Source organism: Castanea sativa, chromosome 8, assembly GCF_040712315.1.
Source record: "Castanea sativa cultivar Marrone di Chiusa Pesio chromosome 8, ASM4071231v1".
Classification (NCBI taxonomy): Eukaryota; Viridiplantae; Streptophyta; class Magnoliopsida; order Fagales; family Fagaceae; genus Castanea; species Castanea sativa.
In genome coordinates this window covers 48,228,783-48,250,186 of record NC_134020.1, presented here as the reverse complement: position 1 = coordinate 48,250,186, position 21,404 = coordinate 48,228,783, and the positions used below count along the sequence as shown (strand labels likewise).

The following is a 21,404-nucleotide window of genomic DNA, read 5'->3' as shown; positions in this document are numbered from 1 at the left end:
TTAAGTACAAAAACCAAAGAATTTAGAATAAATGAATCGTAAAAAAAAAAAACGTTCTTCACAATAATAAATAAAAAATTGACAATTTACATTTTATAACTAATAACATCTTTACACATTTTTTTAAAGAGTTAAAAAAATATAAAAATGACTATCAATAGTATTTAAATTATATATATATATATATATATATAAAAATTATATTATGCATCTTATTGTATATCTTTAACTGTATCTATGCATATGCATTGGATTACAAGCTAGTTTCAACATAATGCATGCAATTATCATGTAAAAACTAAAAAATTTAACATGTCACTACTACACTTAAATCTAATTAATCCTCTCATACGATTCTGAAATCATTCTAGCCCACTCCAAATCATCAATGGGACACGGCCCAATGAAAACAGAAAATCTATATTTATTTGTTCTCTTAAAGAATATATAAAGCCACTATATGATCAATTTTATTTTTTAATTTTGGCATGTAAAAAAATATGTCATACTAGATTGACCTGACCCTCAAAGAACTATATAAGGGTCATAGGGTTGCAACCTATTTAGGACTCGAACTTGATCAAGCCATTGATTAGTTTGAGTGTAAATGGGTTCGAATTCTAGAAATCATATTCAACAATAAGAAATTTTATCAGTTGAGCTAAAACCCACTAGAATACTAGTGTTTTGAACAAAGAACTTATCAATCAAGATATTGTAGATAGTTTGTAAAATAAAAAAAATAAAAATAAAAAATAAAGGAAAAAATGCAAAACTGACCCTCTAACTTTCAGTCTTTTTCCTTTCAGTCCTTTAACTTTCAGTTTTGTCATTTCAGTCCTCTAACTTTCAATTGTTATCAATTTGGTACTCCGTTAAACTCCAGTTATGTCTTGCCATTAATTGAGCTAAAATGATGTCATTTTGACTCTTTTAAAAAAAGAAATCGGAATTTAAAGAAAATAATAAATAAAAAAAACACCGAGGACTCCATTGCAAACACTGTGACTCTATGCTGGACTCCAGACACCAAAATACCCTCCCACCCTTATCTCAAAAGACTCTATGCTAGACTCCATTGCAGACACTGTGATGGCCTCCATCCCCTCCCACCCTCACCAGTTTTCAAAATTCCCCATTCTCTCTTCTACTTCTTCTTCTTCTTCTTCTTCTTCTTCTTCCTTCTCTCCCTTCTGCTTCAACAATCAACATCATCGATCAATCAAGACAATGAGTATCGCAACCAAAAACCTCATACTCTCTCTCCTAATTCTCTCTCTACCCTTTCTCACTCACCACTCGCCCTTTCATCTCGTTCTCTCTCAAGATGATCTCAAAGACGCCACCTCATCCTCCTCCGACAACTCGCCCGATCCCACCCCTCTCCATGACTTGTCTGAGTGGGACGAGTTCGGCTCCGAGTTCAACTCGCCTCACAAGTCCGAGGACAAGCTTGACCCTGGCTCATGGTGCCTGATCTTCGAACCTGACTCCTCCTCCTCCTCGACCCCACCCGATCCAATCCCTGAAGTTTTCGGCATTTTATTTGAAATTTTTTTTTAATATCAGTTTTTTTTAATTTCTTTAAATTCTGAAATTTATTAAAATAATAATAATAAAAGCTAAAACGACATCGTTTTGGCTCAATTAACGGCAGGACAAAATTGGAGTTTAACGGAGTACCAAATTGACAACAATTGAAAGTTAGAGGACTGAAATGACAAAACTGAAAAGTAGATGACTAAAATAAAAAAGACTTAGAGGGTCAGTTTTGTATTTTTGCCAAAAATAAAAATAAAAAAATAAAATTATTAAAAAAAAAAAAAAGAAGAAGAAGAATAGGTCAACCAAAAATAGTATGACTGTCAATGAAGCAATATAGCAAAATAAGGGTAGTAGTAATGTAAATTAGGAATATGACCATCATTGATGTCACGGAAGCTTGAAGAAAGCACACATGATGCTCTCTTGATGGAACAAAAACTAAATTATTAGCTTCTGATAGTAAACCTCGAATCCACAAGGGGTTTCCTTGAATCCACAAGGGGTTTCCTTGAATCCACAAGAAGATAAACTGGAATCCACCAAAGAAAAAATTTTACAAAAGTCTGTGTTTATTGATAATATTTTGATTTGCCTCTGACGACTACAAAACATATAAATATTGGAAAAAACGTTTGAAACCCTAATTCACACTAATTACGCGATTAGGTGACAAAAACCGAAATTTACCAAAAATGGCAAAAATGAGTTAAATGCAAAATCATAAACTACTGACCTTAAGGGTCGTCCCAAAATAAGCAAGACCTTATTCTGACTTTTGAGCAAAAAGTTATTAAGGAAACAAAAATTACTATAAACTGCAAAACTGCAGATTTCAGGGCCTAAATAAAGGAATTCGTCATTTTCAGGAGTACATCATAACAAAGCAACGACTATTACTCAGAATGTCGTTTCGCTTTAGTCTACCAAATTTCATGCGATTCTGACTCCAAGGCCCATGATTTCTACTAGTGTTTTTTTGCTTTGCGCGATAATTTCAAGCGCACATAAGAGTCCGGAAAGGCCATGGCGGTCTGTTCTACATCAATCATGGTAGCATGAGTTAGTTGGTGAATTTTCATTGTTGTCGAGTGATGTTTTTGTCCATAAGAGGTGACAGAAGTTAGTCTCAAGGTCAAGGGTTAATTTGATGGATATAAAACATCAAGAAGTTGTAAGGAAGAATCGAAACACTGGGATTGTTTTCGCAACTGACCCAATGCCAAGTAGAAGCTTTTGTATTTTGGCCTTAAATTTAATTAAAATTTTCATTGTGCCAAGACTGCTTTGTACATATTAAAGCCATAGAAGCAACATCTTTTGGATTACAAATTTGATTTACAAATTCAAAACTTAAATAATGCAATGGCAACTATTTTGCTTTATTGCAAAATACATTATATTCTCTGATAACATTCGGTACTTGTGTTAGAAACAATAGCTAAATTTTACACTCAAAATTTCTTAATGGGAGAAGAAACAATAAAAATTGACACGTGTTCAAGATGCATACAGCTCCAAGCTTGGCTTATATATATAAAAATAAAATAAGATAAAAATTTCCCCATCAATTCTTCTACCATGAACGAATCAACAAACGACTTAGCATTGAACCTTGCAGTCTTTTAAGGTCTGTTTGAATTGAAAGAGAGTAAAAGAGAGTAGAGTTTGCCGAAAATTAGAGACAAGCCTTATAAGACCACGCTACACAAGTAGCAGAAGTATTTAGAAGGAAGATACAAAGAAACATGGCAATAGAAACATACCAAAACATTTCCCAAAATCGAGTTGGGATTATGACGGTCAAGGAAACTATATAGCAAACAGATAGGGAAAGAAGAGATAGGCGGACTATTTGATAAATGCGTTGTTTTGGAATGAGAAGAAGAATCGTTGAGTATGAGAGCATAAATGTCAAAGAATTTAATGACAAGAACACCCAAAAAGGAAAATTTCGAAGATCAATGGGTGTCCCTGCTTCGTTTGGAATAGGAGCACTTGAATTGAATTTTCTGATGGCCGGTAATGTGGTATTGGGCTCAGGAAGGTAGTCATCTTGCCAAAGTCCCCCAGGAGGGCTGAGTACTCCTTGATAGGTGACAGTCATAAGCAGTGTAGCAACCACCAAAAGCATATTGCGCCTGTCGTCTGATATTTGAGTCCATTCTCCAATACAATGCATTCTTGTTTTCTCAAGAGATGAGAACATGGACCATAGATGACGTGCATAAAAAGTTACCTTAGGAAGAGATGGAGCTCGTAAAGCTCCAACACGCTGTAGCATTAACTTGATCTCACGGTTTTCTATTTGATTTTGTTGTGCCAAGATATCCCCTGCTGTCTTACCCTCTGAATTCTTAGCGAATATATTGACACCAGAATATAATAATAACCTCCTCACAGCCTGCAAAATGTAGTGATACACCAAAAACAATCATGATGTATTAATTAGTAGCAATTTGCAAACTTTACAACGTTTCTTTAGTTCTTAAATAATTGAGGAATGGAGAGGGCTTGCCTTGGGTTGATTTTTGTACACAGCAATGTGCAATGGCGTGTTGCCATTCTCATCCTGCCAGTTCAGGACTTTACTCTCCCACAATATGGAATTTTGAGACCAATTCTTTTGGAGCCATCGCACCAAGAGTCTAAAAGCCTCCAACTTGTCATATTTCAAGGCAATATGCAGAGCATTCTCATTTCGAATTGTCACAGCTTCAATAGAATGGGGACAGAATTCGAGAAATTTTTCCAATCGATCAAGGTGACATTCTGTTGCTGCTACATAATGCAAAGGGGTAATACCCTCCCTTCCTTTGACACGGAAAAGTTCCCCATCAATTTCTAGAAGCCGACACACCAGCTCACCATGCCCATTTTGTAGAGCAAGGTGAATGGGGCTGAACCCATCTGGATTAAGCTTCCTAGAGAATGAGGGCTTTAATCTCATCAGCTCCATGGCAAATGGGATGTGCCCAGCATATGCAGCTATGTGTAAAGGACTATTAACAAATGGTAGCTTATCGATGTGCTTCAAAAGTTTTACATCCTTCTGAATTATGATGTAAAAGGCATCAATATTTCCATGTTGAGCAGCCTGATTCATCCTCTCAATTCTCTCATCCATATATGGGGAAGTTGACATATTATGGTATGGCTTTCCTTGGTGTGAACTTCTTGATGTGTGGCTTGAATAAGTAGTGCCGCATACAAAAAAGCCAATAGTACGGCATAGTCCTATCTGGTTTGGGAGGTCTCCTCAACAAGTCACCTAATTAACTTTCACTGTGTAAAATTCTTATCCTTCACTGGTTTGGCTGGCTTTAATTTGGAGTTTTGATTTAGATTATAGTAGTATAATTTAGCTCACTTTTACTATTTCCTTAAATTATAGCCTTTCTTATATTCGAGAGAGAGGTTTTTTGGTTTATTTTGCGTTTGGTTTTTGAGAGGGTATTTTGTATTACTATTGAGATCTACCTATATTTTGGTAAGACTTATTTTAAATATTTTTCATATCCTTTCAAGTAATGCTTGGTATGAGGTTTTAAGAACTATCAATGGAGCGTAGCGTGACTATGATACCAATTGATGGAATGTGGGCACGGCTCTGATGATTCATGATAGCAATTGTTTCTCCAATTTGCCTCTTGCTGCAGCATGTTCTAAACATATTAGAAACAAGTTTTCTTCTTCTAAATCATTTTTCTCATCCTTAAGACCATACTCTTCCTCCTTGTGGATTTGGTCGGTGCTTTTTAGACTGATCTACGATGACTAAGGCGATGAGCTGCTCTGATACACATCAAACCGCTCCTCCATTTGCTGAAAGCGCACCTGATTATCTGACAATGTGTGAATTTTGTTGTGGCCAATGGTTTTGGATATGCATGGTTGAGAAAAATTCAAAAGCTTCATCATTTTTGTTGTACCTTTTTTCTTTTCTTTCCTTTTCTTTTCATGTGATAGCTTTTGTAACAAACAAAGAATCCGCATTTAAAAGTTAGAAGATGTTCATCATATTTATATGACAAGGTATTAGACAGGAGGCTTCCATTTAATCCAAAAAAATAAATAAAGAGTATCAAATGGTTCTCACGTTAGGAATAGACACAAAAGTTGAAAAAGAATTAGAGTTTTAGGTGGTTCTTCTCACGTTAGGTATAGGCACAAAAATTGGAATCATCATTTTTGTTGTACTTTTTTCTTTTCTTTTCATGTGATAGCTTTTTTTAATAAACAAACAATCTGCATTTCAATAGTTATAAGATGTTCATCATATTTATGTGACAAGGGATTAGACAGGAGGCTTCCATTTAATCCCAAAAAAAAAAATTAAAGAGTATCAAATGGTTCTCACGTTAGGTATAGGCACAAAAGTTGAAAAAGAATTAAAGAGTTTTAGGTGGTTCTTCTCAAGTTAAGCATAGGCACAAAAATTGGAATGGAAGTCTAAAAGTTTTGGAACAAAACCAACTTAAGTGAATTACTTCTCTACGTTTTCAGTCAAAAAGGGAATTACTTCAAGTTCGACATTGAAAGTTCATTATGTGTATAAAACACCTATGAACGTTTAGACCCCCAAATTACAAATTACCAATATAAGCTTAATATCAAACAAAGTATGTGCGGAAAATTAACATAAGCTAATAACAAAATTGATAAACAATCTAAACCAAATAAAATCACATCCACAGCAGAAATTAAATGGCAAAAATTAAGGTAAGAGAGATGCAAACACAAGGACAACACAATGATGTGTTATCGAAGAGGAAACCGAAGCCCTCGGCGTAAAACCTCTCCGCCGCCCTCCAAGCGGTCAATAATCCACTAAAGAATGTAGTTGGGATACATGAACAGCAGAAGACCTTTCAAACCTAATCTACCCAGTGTACCTAAGCCCTCCTAGCTCCTACTCCAACGAGGTTGCGCCGAACCTATTTCTTCTTTAGCTTACCGAATTCCGCTATAGCCCATAGCATCAAGCAATATGAAATTGGTCCCTTCCTAACTGCTTCCCAAAGCACCAAACAGCCTTCTCACAGATATGGGTATGGTGAGAAAAGGTTTGGTAATGTACCTCTCAAGGATGTAACAATGGAGAGGAAAAGAGTAGAGGAATTTGGAGATTCTCTATGTGAAGATTGTGGATAAGTCAATCTTGTTTTTCTCTGGGGTTTTTCTCTCAAAATTCTCTCTAGAGGCTCTCTACATTTCGTGGGTATAAGGGGTATTTATACTGGAGAGAGAAAGGAATGCGAAGAGTCAGTTTTTCCAAAACAGAGCTATCTGGCGACTTGGCCTCACGACTTGACTGAGTCGCGAGTTCAAGCCGCGAGCAAACAGAATGGCCAGACTGGACTTTTTGTCCTACAGTGCTCCAGCTAACATGACTGTTCATCTTCTCTGCATGCTTCGCTCGTGTGCATCATTTGGCGGCTTACAAGCAGCGAGCCACCGGCGAGATCCAGCCGCGAGTCCCTGCTTCACTGCACAATCTTGAGCAATTCTTCACACTCTCTCACACACTACCCTTACATGAATCCCACCTGAATACAGTGTTTCTAAGTGCTGAATTACAAGCAAATTGGCACGGAATAAAACCAACAAAATGGTTGATAAATTTCAACCTTACAATCTCCCCCTTTGGCTATTCCATGACAAAACCCTAAAACAAACTCTAGACTTAACATGTGAGTTGGGAACAGTTGAACAAAACTCACTCACACCTAACTCTAGAATCTGTGTAGCTCTTGAATCATAAGTACAAGTGTTTTTTGAAACACAACAACATAATATGATCATTGTATGCAGAAAAACTTGTAATGCATATGAGGCAAGCACAATGTGATCAAGCAAAAAGGAGTAAAGTAATAAACTAAGGCTTGACCATACAAGCAATCACTATAAAATAGTGACCACAATGCTCATTCACACTTGGAATGAACATCCGGACATGCAAGCTATTAAGCTTAAATGCAAAGTATCATTTGCATGTCCAACACTCAACCAATGCACAATACATGAAGTACATGCATCTAGGAATAAGATCCTACTAGGGCACAAGAGTGATGTACTTAAAGTAGTGCATAGCATATCATCAAGTACATAAACTACAAAGTATAGGTACAAAAACATAAAGGCTGCATAAGCATGGTACAAACCATAAAAGCCTACAAAACAAAGAAAACAAACCTTAAAAGCTTACAAAAGCAACATGGGTACAAAACAGAACATAAAGAAAAGCATAAAGCAGAAAGTTAAGATACACAAAGTAAGTCCTGATGTATGATAAAATAAAGCAACATGTCAAACATCAATGCTCCCCCTTTGATCAAGCTCTTTCTCCCCCTATCAGCATCATCTCCCCCTTTTTGTCATGGAATAGCTAGTCCTCAACGTCCTCTAGCTTCCTTTGAATTTGATCTAATTGGGTTTGGATAGAAGTGAACTTCGTATCACAACGAATGGTGTGATGGTGCAGAAGAGAGACTAGTCCTGACATCTTAGTGCTTATGTCATGGACGGATGTCAAAATGTTGTCTAACTTCTCATCATAGGAGGAGCTGGTGCGAGAACCATTATGAGATGCTAAAGCCTCTGTCTTGATTCCCTTCCGACTATGTCGAATGCTAGCATTGAGTGTACGAATGTTGATTGGACTAGGCTTCGTGTAGGGAGACTCATCATCTGATGGATGACGCATATCCAACACAACCCATACAACAATCAATTTAAATCAACCAATACCCATATTCACACATTAAAGGCACGGAGATCAACAAGGATACCCAATCCAAGAAAACTAAGGCAAGAAAAGTGAAATACAATGAGAGAGAAACGGAACCCATACCTTTTCTTGAAGATTGGTGTACAAGTGAGGAAGAATATGGAGAATTTGTGTGAGAACACAGTGTTTTTGAAAGAAGGGAAGACGAAAAGACACGAGATGTGAGGGAAAAAATGAAAAGCTTTTGAAACCATTTCTAAAAAAAAACTTTCATTCTGAAAAGTCATGCGATTTTTGCAACTGAGTTAAGTCGCGTGCAAGTCACTATATCAAGTCGCCAAACACCTTAGAACAAAAGTTTGAAAAAAATTTCTAAGTGTTTGTCCCGACTGGAAGTTCCACCCATGAGAGAGTTGCGAAGGGAGCCGCGAAAACTTCTGTATCACACTCGCGACTCGACCCTCCACTCGCGAACAAGTCGCCACATCAAGTCGCGAGAAACTCAAAAACCCAGATTTTGAAAAAAAATTCTAAGTATATTTCGCGACTGGGACATTTACCCTCTAGTGAGTCGCGAGAAATCTCTGTATGGGCTCGCGACTGGGGCATGTGTCTGGACCAAACCGCGACTGAGTCGCCAAAACAGGGCAACACTGTTTCATAAATTTTTGACAATTAAGCAAATACAAAATACTTTCCAAAAAAAAAAAACTAAAATACTCAAAAATCTTTTTATGTTTGATCAACAAAAATTGAGCATGTGAAAAACACATTTAATCAAGTACAATCACACAAATGAATATGGCATTCAACGAACATAGACATGTGTGATGTGTGTGGGTACCAAAGATGAGATAGTCCTTAGTCCAATGTGAAGCTTCAATGATCAATTCAACCAAGACATACACAATTAGCACTAGATAATGTGACCCATCTCAATTATAGAAGTATGCATATATTACCTCCCACAAAACTTGATAGCATAAGATTGAAGCTTTTCATTTTGCTCTATATACATCATATCATTTGATCCTTTTGAATCAATACATCTCATTGTGAGATCGATGCTAGAAATTTTGATATTTCAATTGATAAGATAGCCTTTAGTCTTTCGGGCATCATACAATTTTTATAAAGGTCGCTTTCCCTTTTTCCTAGTCAAATACTAGTATGTGCAACAGCCTTTTGCAGCTCAATATCTCTTTTCATTTGGAGATTTACATTTGGTGAGCTCTTTTAAGCAAAAACAATAAATAAAAGAGTGGGATGATATATAGGCACAAGTCTATGCATGTCACAAGATCAACAAAACCATTCACTAATCATTCATGACAAGTTTGAAGATCTATTTACAACAGTCACATAGATGTCAAGACTTCTCCCACAATGATATGAGTGCATAAGGAACAAGCTATGCTCGTAGAAGCACAAGGCCATTAGTACAAAGGTACAAGGCAAAACATGTTTTGAGACAAAACTCAACAAAGACGATCAAACTTTTAGGATTTTCTACTTTTTATATGTTTTTGGATTTTTGACACAAAAACAAGAAACAATTGATCAAAAACAATGTAAAAAATTTAAAGAAAATAGAAAACAAATAGAACATGTTATACAAATAGCCAACAAAGTAGTGTGTGTTCTATAAAGGATAAATTAGAGAGGAAGAACACACAACACACAAGAGTTTCAAGGAATTCTACCAACACCAATGGTCTTACGGAGTGATTCAAACCGTGGACCATCGAGAGGTTTGGTAAAGATGTTCGCCTTTTGATTGTCAGTGTGTATGAACTCAAGACACACAACTTTATCTTCCACCAAATCTCAGATGAAGGGTAGCGTATCTCTATGTGTTTTGACTTTGAATGTTGAACTGGGTTCTTGGAGAGATTTATGGCACTGGTGTTATCACAGAAAATACACATTGGATCTTGAGGAATCCCATAGTCATGAAGAAGCTTCTTCATCCAAAGGAGTTGTGTGCAGCAACTTCCAGTGGCTGTGTATTCAGCTTCAGCTGTAGAGAGAGACACAGAGTTTTGTTTATTACTCATCCAAGAGACAAGGTTGTTACCAAGGTAGAAGCACCTCCTGAAGTACTCTTTCGATCATCCACACTTCCAGCCCAGTCTGCATCTAAATAACCAGCAAGACAAGCATTCGAGTCCTTTGAATACCACAACCCATAATCTGGAGTTCCATTGATATATCGTATGATTCACTTCACTGCAGTCAGATGGGATTCCTTTGGAGCAGCTTGATATCTAGCACAAACACGAACGCTAAATGCAATATCCGATCTACTAGCTGTAAGATAGAGTAAACTCCCAATGATACTCCTATACAAGGTCAGACTCACTTCTACTCTAGAAGAATCAACATTCAACTTCATGGACAAACTCATGGGAGTGGAGGCATGCTTTTTGGAGTCTAGTCCAAACTTGTTGACAATATTTCTAGCATACTTTTCTTGTGAAATGAATATGCCTTCCTTCTTTTGTTTGACTTGAAGACCCAAGAAAAATGTAAGCTCCCCCACCATACTCATCTCAAATTCTTTCTTCATCTCCTCAGAGAATTCTATAGCCCGATCATCAATAGTTGCTCCAAATACTATGTCATCAACATATACTTGAGCCACTAGAAGATAATCTTCATCATTTTTGACAAATAAAGTCCGGTTGGCATACCCCCTTTTGAATCCTCTATCTAGGAGGTAATGGGTAAGTCGATCATAGCAAGCTCTAGGAGCTTGTTTCAAGCCATACAGAGCTTTCTTCAATCTCAACACATGATCAAGGAAGTGAGGATCCTCAAATCCTTTGGGTTGTTCAACAAACACTTCTTCATTCAGGTATCCATTTAGAAATGCACATTTTACATCCATTTGATAGAGTTTGAAGTTCATAGTACATGCAATTGACATAAGAATACAAATAGACTCAAGTCTTGCTACAGGAGCGAAGGATTCATCAAAGTCTACTCCTTCTACTTGAGTGTATCCTTGAGCCACTAATCGAGATTTATTCCAGATAATCTCTCCATCTTCATCTGTCTTGTTTTTAAAGATCCATTTGATGCCGATGACATGAAAATTTTCAGGCCTTGGAGCAAGTTCTCATACATCATTTCTCACAAGTTGATTCAGCTCTTCATGCATTGACTCAACCCAATTTTCATCTTGGAGAGCTTCTTCTACCTTTTTCGGCTCAAATTGGGCAAGATAGCAATGGTATGTTACATGATTGGCCAGAAGTATGTTTCCCTTTCTAAGGCGAAGACCTTCATTTAAAGATCCAATGATGTTGCTCTCCGGATGGTTCTTAATCACTCTTAATGATGGCTTCTTTGATGTAGAGACCTCATCATTCCGGGAGATGGGAGGATGAACTTCCGGAGGAGTGAGAGGACTTGATGTTCTTGACATTGATCTTGTTTCCATTCTTGAATTCATGGGAGTTGATTCCTTTTCCGGTGTAGGTCCTTCAACTTCTATATCAAGAGCTTCGATCCCAACAGTTGGTTTTTTGGTGCTTGGTCCTACTCCATCATCAACCATTTTACCTTTGTTATAGAATCATCAATTTCTACATTGATGGACTCCATTACCGTCTTGGTTTTCTTGTTGAAAACTCTATATGCCCGGCTAGTAGTAGAATACCCAAGGAAAATGCCTTCATCACTTTTTGCATCAAATTTTCGAAGATTCTCCCGATCATTTAGAATGTAACACTTGCTTCCAAACACTCGGAAGTACTTCACTCTCAGCTTCTTTCCATTCCAAATTTCATAAGCGTTCTTCTTTGTTCCCACTCGGAAGAATATTCTATTACCAATGTGACATGAGGTGCTCATGGCTTCTCCTCAAAACTTCTGAGGAATTTGTTTGTTTAGTAGCATAACTCTTGCCATTTCTTGAATCACCCGATTCTTCCTTTCAACCAACCCATTTTGTTGAGGAGTTTTGGGGGCTGAGAATTCCTTTTTGATTCCATTTTTCTCACAAAACGACTCAAATTTTGCATTCTCAAACTCCTTGCCATGATCACTCCTTATCTTGACAATAGGTACCCCTTTCTCGTTTTGTAGTCTCTCGCAAAGAATTTCCAATTTTTCACATGCTTCTGATTTTTCTCTAAGAAATTCAACCCAAGTGTATCTTGAGAAATCATCAACAATGACCATAATGTACCTCTTTCCTCCAAGACTCTCAGTTCTTGTAGGCCCCATTAGGTCAACATGAAGGAGCTCTAAACAACGTGAGGTAGCGACGACATTCACCTTATGATGACTTGCCTTTGTTTGCTTTCCCATTTGGCATGCACCACAAATAGTCTTCTCCACCTTTCCAAACTTTGGAAGTCCCTCAATTGCTTCTAGTTTAGATACTTTAGCTACTTGTTTAAAATTTGCATGCCTAAATCTGTGACGCTAAAGTTCCAGCATGTCAACACATGCACTTCTGCACGAAATGGGTGCTGTAGGAACTACCCCATAGCAATTATCGGTAGTCCTATTTCCCTCCAAGACTTGAATCCCTTTTTCATCAATGATTATGCACACCTTCTTTGAGAATTGAACAAGGAAGTCTTCATCACATATTTAAGTGATACTCAAGAGATTCGCCTTCAGCCCTTTGATGTATAAGACATCTTTCAACAAAGGTAATCCTGATATCTCAACAATCCCTTTGCCAAGAACTTGAGCATGACTTCCATCGCCAAATGTCACATAGTCACCAACCTTCTCTTTGAGTGACTTAAACAGCGATTTATCTCCTGTCATATAACGAGAACAGTCGCTATCAAGATACCATAAACATGAATTAAATACCTTCAATGGGATAAGCATTCTTAACCCTCAAACAGAAATTCATCTTCATTTACCATGCTTTTGTTAGATTGAATTTTCTTTTTCAGATTATCAACGTTCTCACACAATATTCTATTTCTTCTTTTATACTTCTTAATCAAAGAGTTAGACTCACATAGACTCTTGTGTAAGATGTGATTCTTATTTTCAAAATATTTCAGCATGTGAACAAACATCCTAGAATGTTTCTTTGTTTTTAATAACTTTAAGAGTTCATTGTCACAAACATTTAAACCACAATTCAGCATAGCCTTTTCCATAACAAAGGGGTCTAGGATCTCACTTAGGTAATTAAACCACAGCAAGTGCACCTGCTCTAATACTAATTGAAAGTTCAATATGTGTATAAAACACCTATAAACGTTTAGACCCCAAATTACAAATTACCAACTCAAGCTTAATATCAGACAAAGTATGTGCGGAAAATGAACATAAGCTAATAACAGAATTAATAAACAATCTAAACCAAATAAAATCACATCCACAACAAAAATTAAATGGCAAAGATTAAGGTAAGAGAGGTGCAAACACAAGGACAATACAACGATGTGTTATCGAAGAGGAAACCGAAGCCCTCGGCGTAAAACCTCTCTGCTGCCTTCCAAGCGGTCAATAATCCACTAAAGAATGTAGTTGGGATACATGAACAGCAGAAGACCCTCCAAGCCTAATCTACCCAGTATACCTAAGTCATCCAAGCTCCTACTCCAACGAGGTTGCGCCGAACCTATTTCTTCTTTAGCTTACCGGATTCCGCTATAACCCATAGCATCAACCAATATGAAATTGGTCCCTTCCTAATTGATTTTCAAAGCACCAAACAGCATTCTCACAGATGTGGGTATGGTGAGAAAAGGTTTTGGTAATGTGCCTCTCAAGGATGTAACAATAGAGAGGAAGAGAGTAGAGGAATTTGAAGATTCTCTATGTGAAGATTGTGGATGAGTCAATCTTGTTTTTCTCTAGGGTTTTTCTCTCAAAATTCTCTCTAGAAACTCTCTACATTTCGTGGGTATAAGGGGTATTTATACTGGAGAGAGAAAGGAATGTGAAGAGTCAATTTTTCCAAAATAGAGCTGTCTGTCGACTTGGCCTCACGACTTGACTAAGTCGCGAGTTCAAGCCGCGAGCAGACAGAATGGTCAGACTGAACTTTTTGTCCTATAGTGCTCCAGCTGGCGTGACTATTCATCTTCTCTACATGCTTCTCTCGTGTGCATCATCTGGCAGCTTATAAGCTGCGAGCCACCCGCGAGATCCAGCCACAAGTCCCTGCTTCACTGCACAATCTTGAGCATTTCTTCACACTCTCTCACACACTACCCTTACATGAATCCCACCTAAATACAGGGTTTCTAAGTGCTGAATTACAAGCAAATTGGCACAGAATAAAGCCAACAAAATAGTTGATAAATTTCAACCTTACAGACATGTATATAAGAAGTTTCAAGAAGTTTCCACTCAAGTTCATCATCCCCCATTTAAGTACATAGTAGCATTTATGCTTTAGTGGCAGGTTCAAAATTACGTATTTAAGGCTAAAAGGCAAGACTTGATGACCATGGGCCAGGTTTGGAAAAAATATCTCGTATCAAATGATACCACATCATCTGTATCAAAACTCAATAAACGAGAGACATGTGTGTAAAAATAACTACTCACTAACATGTCTTTCAATTGTTAATAGGTTAGTTATTTTTTGCTGATACGTCTCACACTTATTAGATTTTGATACCGCTAACATGGTATCATTTAATGCTAAATACCTTCTCCCAAGTTTAGGTTACCGAACCGAACCTAAAAATTATGCATGTGGATACCCGAACCTCAAAATCCAATATGGCCTAAAAATTATGCCCGTCTCTAATTTTAAGTTAGAAACTTTTCTTACTTCTTGTTGCAAGAGCAACAAATGACAGGACTGCAACTGCAAGTAAGGCTGCTTAGCCTCCCCAAGAAAATTATTTACATAAAACATGACATATTTATACTGCATAATCACTGAGACTTGCTCAATTTTATTGGATGGCGGAAATTTCAACATAATGCACCCGATTATCATGTAAAAACTCAAAAATTTAACATGTTGTCACTGCAACACTTAAATCTAATTGATCCTCTTATACAATTCTGAAATCTTTCCAACCCACTCCAAATTATTAATGGGACACAGCCCAGTGAAAATGGAAAATCTATATTTATATATTCTCTTATTTGTATTGAAAAGAATATAAAGCCAATATGATCAAAATTTTTTTTTTTTTTTTGGCATGTAAAAAAATATATGCCATACTAGATTGAGCTGGCCCTCAAAAGACTAGATAAGGGTCATAGGGTTGCAACCTATTTAGGACTCAAACTTGATCTAACTCAAACCCCATCAACTTGACCATTTTGCTAGGTCTAGGTCCACGTTGCATCATGATATGATACACATGGAGGTAGAAGTGTATGTTGATGATACATCGTGAAATCAAAGGAACACCATATAGCTAAAAGATGATATTAGCTAGCGCTTTTAAATTTAAAAGATGATAAATTTAATTTTTGAGTCAATGCAAGTTAATTTAGGATTACATGAGGATACTAGCGCTTTTTTGTGTTTTTTTATTATTAAAAATGATACTATTGTAACCTATGACGTCCAAGCTTCATGATGATTCTTCTTTATTATTAGACTAAGCCACCGATTAGTTTGACTGTAAATGGGTTCAAATTTTAGATTTCTTATTCGATAATAAGAAATTTTATCAATTGAGCTAAAACCCACAAGAATACTAGTGTTTTGAACTATCCTAATGGCATTGCCAATTTTTTTTGGTAACATGATCAATGCCGATCTTTTGGGTGTATGGTAACGAGAACAAGAATTTGACATAGATAACTTAATAACAAAAAGTCAATTTAGTATTATTTCGCAAGTATTGCACCATGAAATATCCAGATGATAACATATATTATTATCATTTTAAAAAGAAGAGATGATATATTGCTTGTTTGGAAAATAGAAAAAAAAAAGATACAAAAAGAGGAAGAGGAAGATCTCCCCCCATAACCTAGATTTTATACACAAATTTTTTTAGTGAGAGAACAAATCTATATAATACCTAAATTTTAAAGGTAACATTTATTGTTGTTATGTTTCTATTGAGTCACATCGACAACCATGTCCTCATTTTCTTTCCATTATTTTTATAAAAAAAATATTTATATAAATATTAATGTATGCAATAATTAAAATTTTCATCATGCAAAGACTGCTTTGCGCACATTAAAGCCATAGAAGCAACATCATTTGGATTACAAATTCAAAACTTAAATAATGCAATGGCAACTAGATTGCTTTATTGCAAAATTCATTATATTCACTAATGACATTCGGTACTTGCCTTAGAAACATTAGCTAAATTTTACGCTTAAAATTTCTTAGTGGGAAAGGAAACAGTAAATATTGACACACATTTAAGATGCATACAGCTCCAAGCTTGGCTTACTTATATATAAAATAAAAAAATAAAAAATTCCCCTGTCAATTCTTCCTCCATGTACAAATCAGCAAATGACTTAGCATTGAACCTTGCAATCTCTTATAGTCCATTTGAATTAAGGGAGAGTAAATTAGAGTAGAGTTGCTTGAAAATTAGAAACAAGCCTTATAAGACCACGCTACACAAGTAGCAGAAGTCTTTAGAAGGAAGATACAAAGAAACAGGGCAATAGAAACATACCAAAACATTTCCCAAAATCGAGTTGGGATTATGACGGTCAAGGAAACTATATAGCAAACAGATAGGGAAAGAAGAGATAGGCGGACTATTCGATAAATGCGTTGGGTTGGAATTAGAAGAAGAATTGTTGAGTATGAGAGCATAAATGTCAAAGAATTTAATGACAAGAACACCCAGAAAGGACAATTTCGAAGATCAACGGGTGTCCCTGCTTCGTTTGGAATAGGAGCACTTGAATTGAATTTTCTGGTGGCCGGTAATGTGGTATTGGGTTCAGGATGGTAGTCATCTTGCCAAAGTCCCCCAGGAGGGCTGAGTACTCCTTGATAGGTGACAGTCATAAGAAGTGTAGCAACCACCAAAAGCATATTGCGCCTGTCGTCTGATATTTCAGTCCATTGACCAAGACAATGCATTCTTGCTTTCTCAACATGTGAGAACATGGACCATAGGTAACGTGCATAATAAGTTACTCTAGGAAGAGATGGAGCTCGAATAGCTCCAACACGCCGTAGCATAGCCTTGATCTCACGGTTTTCTATTTGATTTTGTTGTACCAAGATATCCCCTGCTGTCTTCTCCTCTAAATTCTTAGCGTATATATTAATACCTGAATATAATAATAACTTCTTCACAGCCTGCCAAAATGTAGTGATACACCAAAAATAATTAATCGTGATGTATTCATTGTAGCAATTTGCAAAGCTATCGAATCACAAAAAGATAATGGTTTTTTGGCATAAGTTTTAGACATTAAGCCCTTAATTATGATCCTACAGTTGATCACTATATATGGATGTTCACAACACAAACTTTGCAATGTTTCTTTAGTTCGTAAATATTTGAGGAATGTAGAGGGCTTGCCTTGGGTTGATTTTTGTGTACTGCAATGTGCAATGGCGTGTTGCCTTTCTCGTCCTTCCAGTTCAGGACTTTACTCTCCCACAATATTGAATGTCGAGACCAATTCTTTCGGAGCCATCGCACCAAGCATATAAAAGCATCCAACTTGTCGTACTTCAAGGCAATATGCAAAGCATTCTCATTTCGAATTGTCACATCTTCAATAGAATGTGGACAGAAGTCGAGAAATTTTTCCAATTGATAAAGGTGATCATCTGTTGCTGCTACATAATGCAAGGGGGTGATACCCTCCCTTCCTTTTACACAGAAAAGTTCCCCATCTACCTCTAGAAGCCGACGCACGAGCTCGCCATGCCCATTTTGTAGAGCAAGGTGAATAGGGCTGAACCCATTTGGATTAAGCTTCCTAGAAAATGAGGGCTTTAATCTCATCAGCTCCATGGCAAATGGGATGTGCCCAGCATATGCTGCTATGTGTAAAGGAGTATCAACAAATGGTAGCTTATCTATGTACTCCAAAAGTTGTACATCCTCCTCAATTATGATGTAAAAGGCATCAATACTTCCATTTTTGAGCAGCCTGCTTCATCCTCTCAATTCTCTCATCCATATTTGAGGAAGTTGACATATTATGGTATGGTTTTCCTTGGTATGAACTTCTTGATGTGTGGCTTGAATAAGTAGTGTTGCATCCAACAAAGCCAATAGTACGGCTATTTGGTTTGGGAGGTCTCCTCAAGAAGTCACCTGATTAACTTTCACTTTGTGTTAAATTCTTATTCCTTCATGGGTTGGGCTGGCTTTAATTTAAAATATTAATTGTTTCTATTTGATTTAGATTGTGCTATCTTTTTACTCTTTCCTTAAATCGTAGCCTTCCTTATAATTGAGAGAGAGAGGTTTTTCAGTTTATTTTGCTTTTGGGTTAATTTTGGAGAATTTCTACGTCTACAATATTTTCACAAAACTTTCACAATAAGTCTTAGATGGCAGGATGTTACTAGTTCTAATTTGAATTCACAATTGAAATTACTTTTTTGCCCACTATTAACAACTTGTCACATAGTCACTACAAAAAACGGGCTATAGACACCGAAAACGCGGCTATAGACCTGAAGTCGCGTTTTCTATGGCTGCGTTTACAACCCCGGCCTAAGCGGCGCAGCAACAGACCCTGCGGGTCTATAGCCGCGTTTTTAAAAACGCGGCTACAAACTTGACCTGAAGCCGCGCTTTTGAACCATGGCTATAGGCTTCAGGTCTATAGCCGCGTTTTTTAAAAACGCGGCTACAGACCAGACCTGAGCTGCGTTTAAACCGCGGCTATAGGTCTTTTTAAAAAAAAAAAAAAAAAAAAAAATTACTGGGGTTTTTTTTCCCCCAAAAAATTCAAAAATTCAGCTTTTTTTTTTTTAACAAAAATAATTTTCTGGGTTTTTTTTTCCCCGAAAAATTCAAAATTCAAACAAAAAGAATTTTTAAATTAAACACAAACCCAAAAAATTCAAAATCAAACACACCCAAAAAATTCAAAATCAAACACAATATACTGACAGTACAAATACAACGTGCTCCAAATTTAAACAAAACCAACCCAAATTTAACACTAAATCCATTCAAAGAACACAAAAGCTCAAGAACACAAACCTATTTAAACATAAGCACAATATCAGCAACACAATAGCAAAAATAACTTCTAGAAAAAGTATAATACCCATCAAAAAATTAGAGAATTTTTACCTCAAATAGTAGAGATGAGTGAGCCTTTAGCTTTTCTTATGAAGTTTTCCAGTGACCCTTGCTTGAAAAATGAAGTATATGGTGGTGTGGAGTGTACTGGTGAGAGGAGTGTGCGTTGTGTTGAAAGAAAAAAAGAAGGAATGAGAGAAAAAAAGAAGGAAAGAGAGAAAAAAAAGAAAAGAAGCAGCAGCAAAGAAACAAAGAAAAAAAAAGAGCTGCGTTGGAGTGAAGAAGGAAAAAAAAAAAAAAAAAAAAAAGAGAAAGAAAGGAGTTCGGCGTGACTTGCAGAGAAGAAAGAAAGAAAGAACCCAGGAAAGCAGAGATTGATGAAAGAAAGAAAAGATAAGAGTGGGGGTAGGTGGGAAAGTGGGTTCTGGGCTTTTTTATAGGTGTTACCTATAGCCGCGTTTTTGAAAACGCGGCTACAGCCCCTCCCTTATACTAAAAAAATTTATTCGGATGCACAGGTCATCCTTCTAAAAAATATATATATTATTTGACTGGACCTATAGCCGCGTTTTCAGAAACGCGGCTATAGCCCCTCCCTTATTAAAAAAAAAATTTATTCGGATGCACAGGTAATCTTTTTAAAATATATATATTATTTGACTGGACCTATAGCCGCGTTTTCAGAAACGCGGCTATATCCCCTCCCTTATATATATAAAAAAATTTATTTGGATATACAAGTCATCTTTTTAAAATATATATATTATTTGCCTGGATCTATAGCCGCGTTTTTGTGAAACGCGGCTATAACCCTCCCTTATAAAAAAATCTGTTCTACTGTACATAGCACCCTATTAAAAAAATATTTTTGTCTGGACCTATAGCCGCGTTTTGATAAACGCGGCTATAGTCCGGACGTAAAACGCAGCTCAAGGCACTAGAAACGCGGCTTCAGACCAAACCTATGGCCGCGTTTAACAAAACGCAGCTATAGACTGGGTCTGAAGCCACGTTTCTACGAAACGGGGCTATATGTTTGGTCTATAGCCGCGTTTCTTTTAAACGCGGCTATAGGTCAGGTATAGCCGCTTTTTTTTATAAACGCGACTATAGCGCGCGTTTTTTGTAGTGAGTATTTGTTGTAAAAATATTATGGACAACATTTTTCTTAATTTTGAGAGAGTATTTTGTATTACTATTGTGATCTACCTATTTTTAGTAAGTGTTAGGTTCTAAGACCTTTAGAATTAAATGTATTAGAGCACTAATTTATAATGTTGGCAAACCATGATCAAAACGTTTTAGTCTTATTTAGACTGCTCAAAGTATGTGTCTTTTATGTAAAGTTGAAATTGAGTTGCTGCAGAATTTACTGTACAATTCTACTTGGCTCGATCGATCGAAAGTCGTGCAGATTGTTTTTCTGCAGAATTTTCCAACTCAACCCAAGCCCGTTTTACGTGTAAGGTTTTACGTTTTGCCCTAGATATAAAAGGGAAAATCCTAGCAACGTTTTTAGAGGTTGTTGATGTTGTGTGTGTGAATCTTTCGTAAGGTCTAAAAACGTACAGTAAGACTTATCTATTTATTTTTTATATTTTTCAGATCCTTTCTAGGAATGCTTGGTATGATGTTTTAAGAACTATAGATGGAGCGTAGTTTGACTATGATACCAATTGATGTAACGTGGGCGTGGCTCTGATAATAGCAATTGATACTCCAATTCAAGGATGACTAAGTGGTAAGCTGCTCTGATACACATAAAATCCCTCCTCTATTAGCTGAAAGTGCGCCTCATTATCTGATAATGTGTGGATTTTGTTGTGGTCAATGTTTTTGGATATGCATGGTTGAATAAATTCTATAGCTTCATCATCTTTTTTGTTTTTGTACTTTCTTTTTTTTCTTTTCTTTTAATGTGATAGTTTTTGTAAGGAACAAACAATCCGCGTTCAAAAGTTATAAGATGTTCATCA

General features: G+C 36.6%; 1 protein-coding gene and 1 pseudogene across 1 annotated transcript; both read right to left on the bottom strand.

Moving 5' to 3' along the window:
* Positions 1 to 2,975: 2,975 nt before the first annotated feature.
* LOC142608277 (ankyrin repeat-containing protein BDA1-like) lies at positions 2,976 to 4,793 on the bottom strand. Its single transcript, XM_075780023.1, has 2 exons — positions 4,061 to 4,793; positions 2,976 to 3,946 (listed from the first exon to the last, which is right to left on the bottom strand). Exons 1-2 carry the CDS (start codon positions 4,685 to 4,687, stop codon positions 3,221 to 3,223), a joined length of 1,353 nt encoding a protein of 450 aa, XP_075636138.1. The 5' UTR covers positions 4,688 to 4,793; the 3' UTR covers positions 2,976 to 3,220.
* Positions 4,794 to 16,721: 11,928 nt separating this feature from the next.
* On the bottom strand, positions 16,722 to 18,367 carry LOC142605562 (ankyrin repeat-containing protein BDA1-like; annotated as a pseudogene).
* Between the last annotated feature and the right edge of the window lie 3,037 nt (positions 18,368 to 21,404).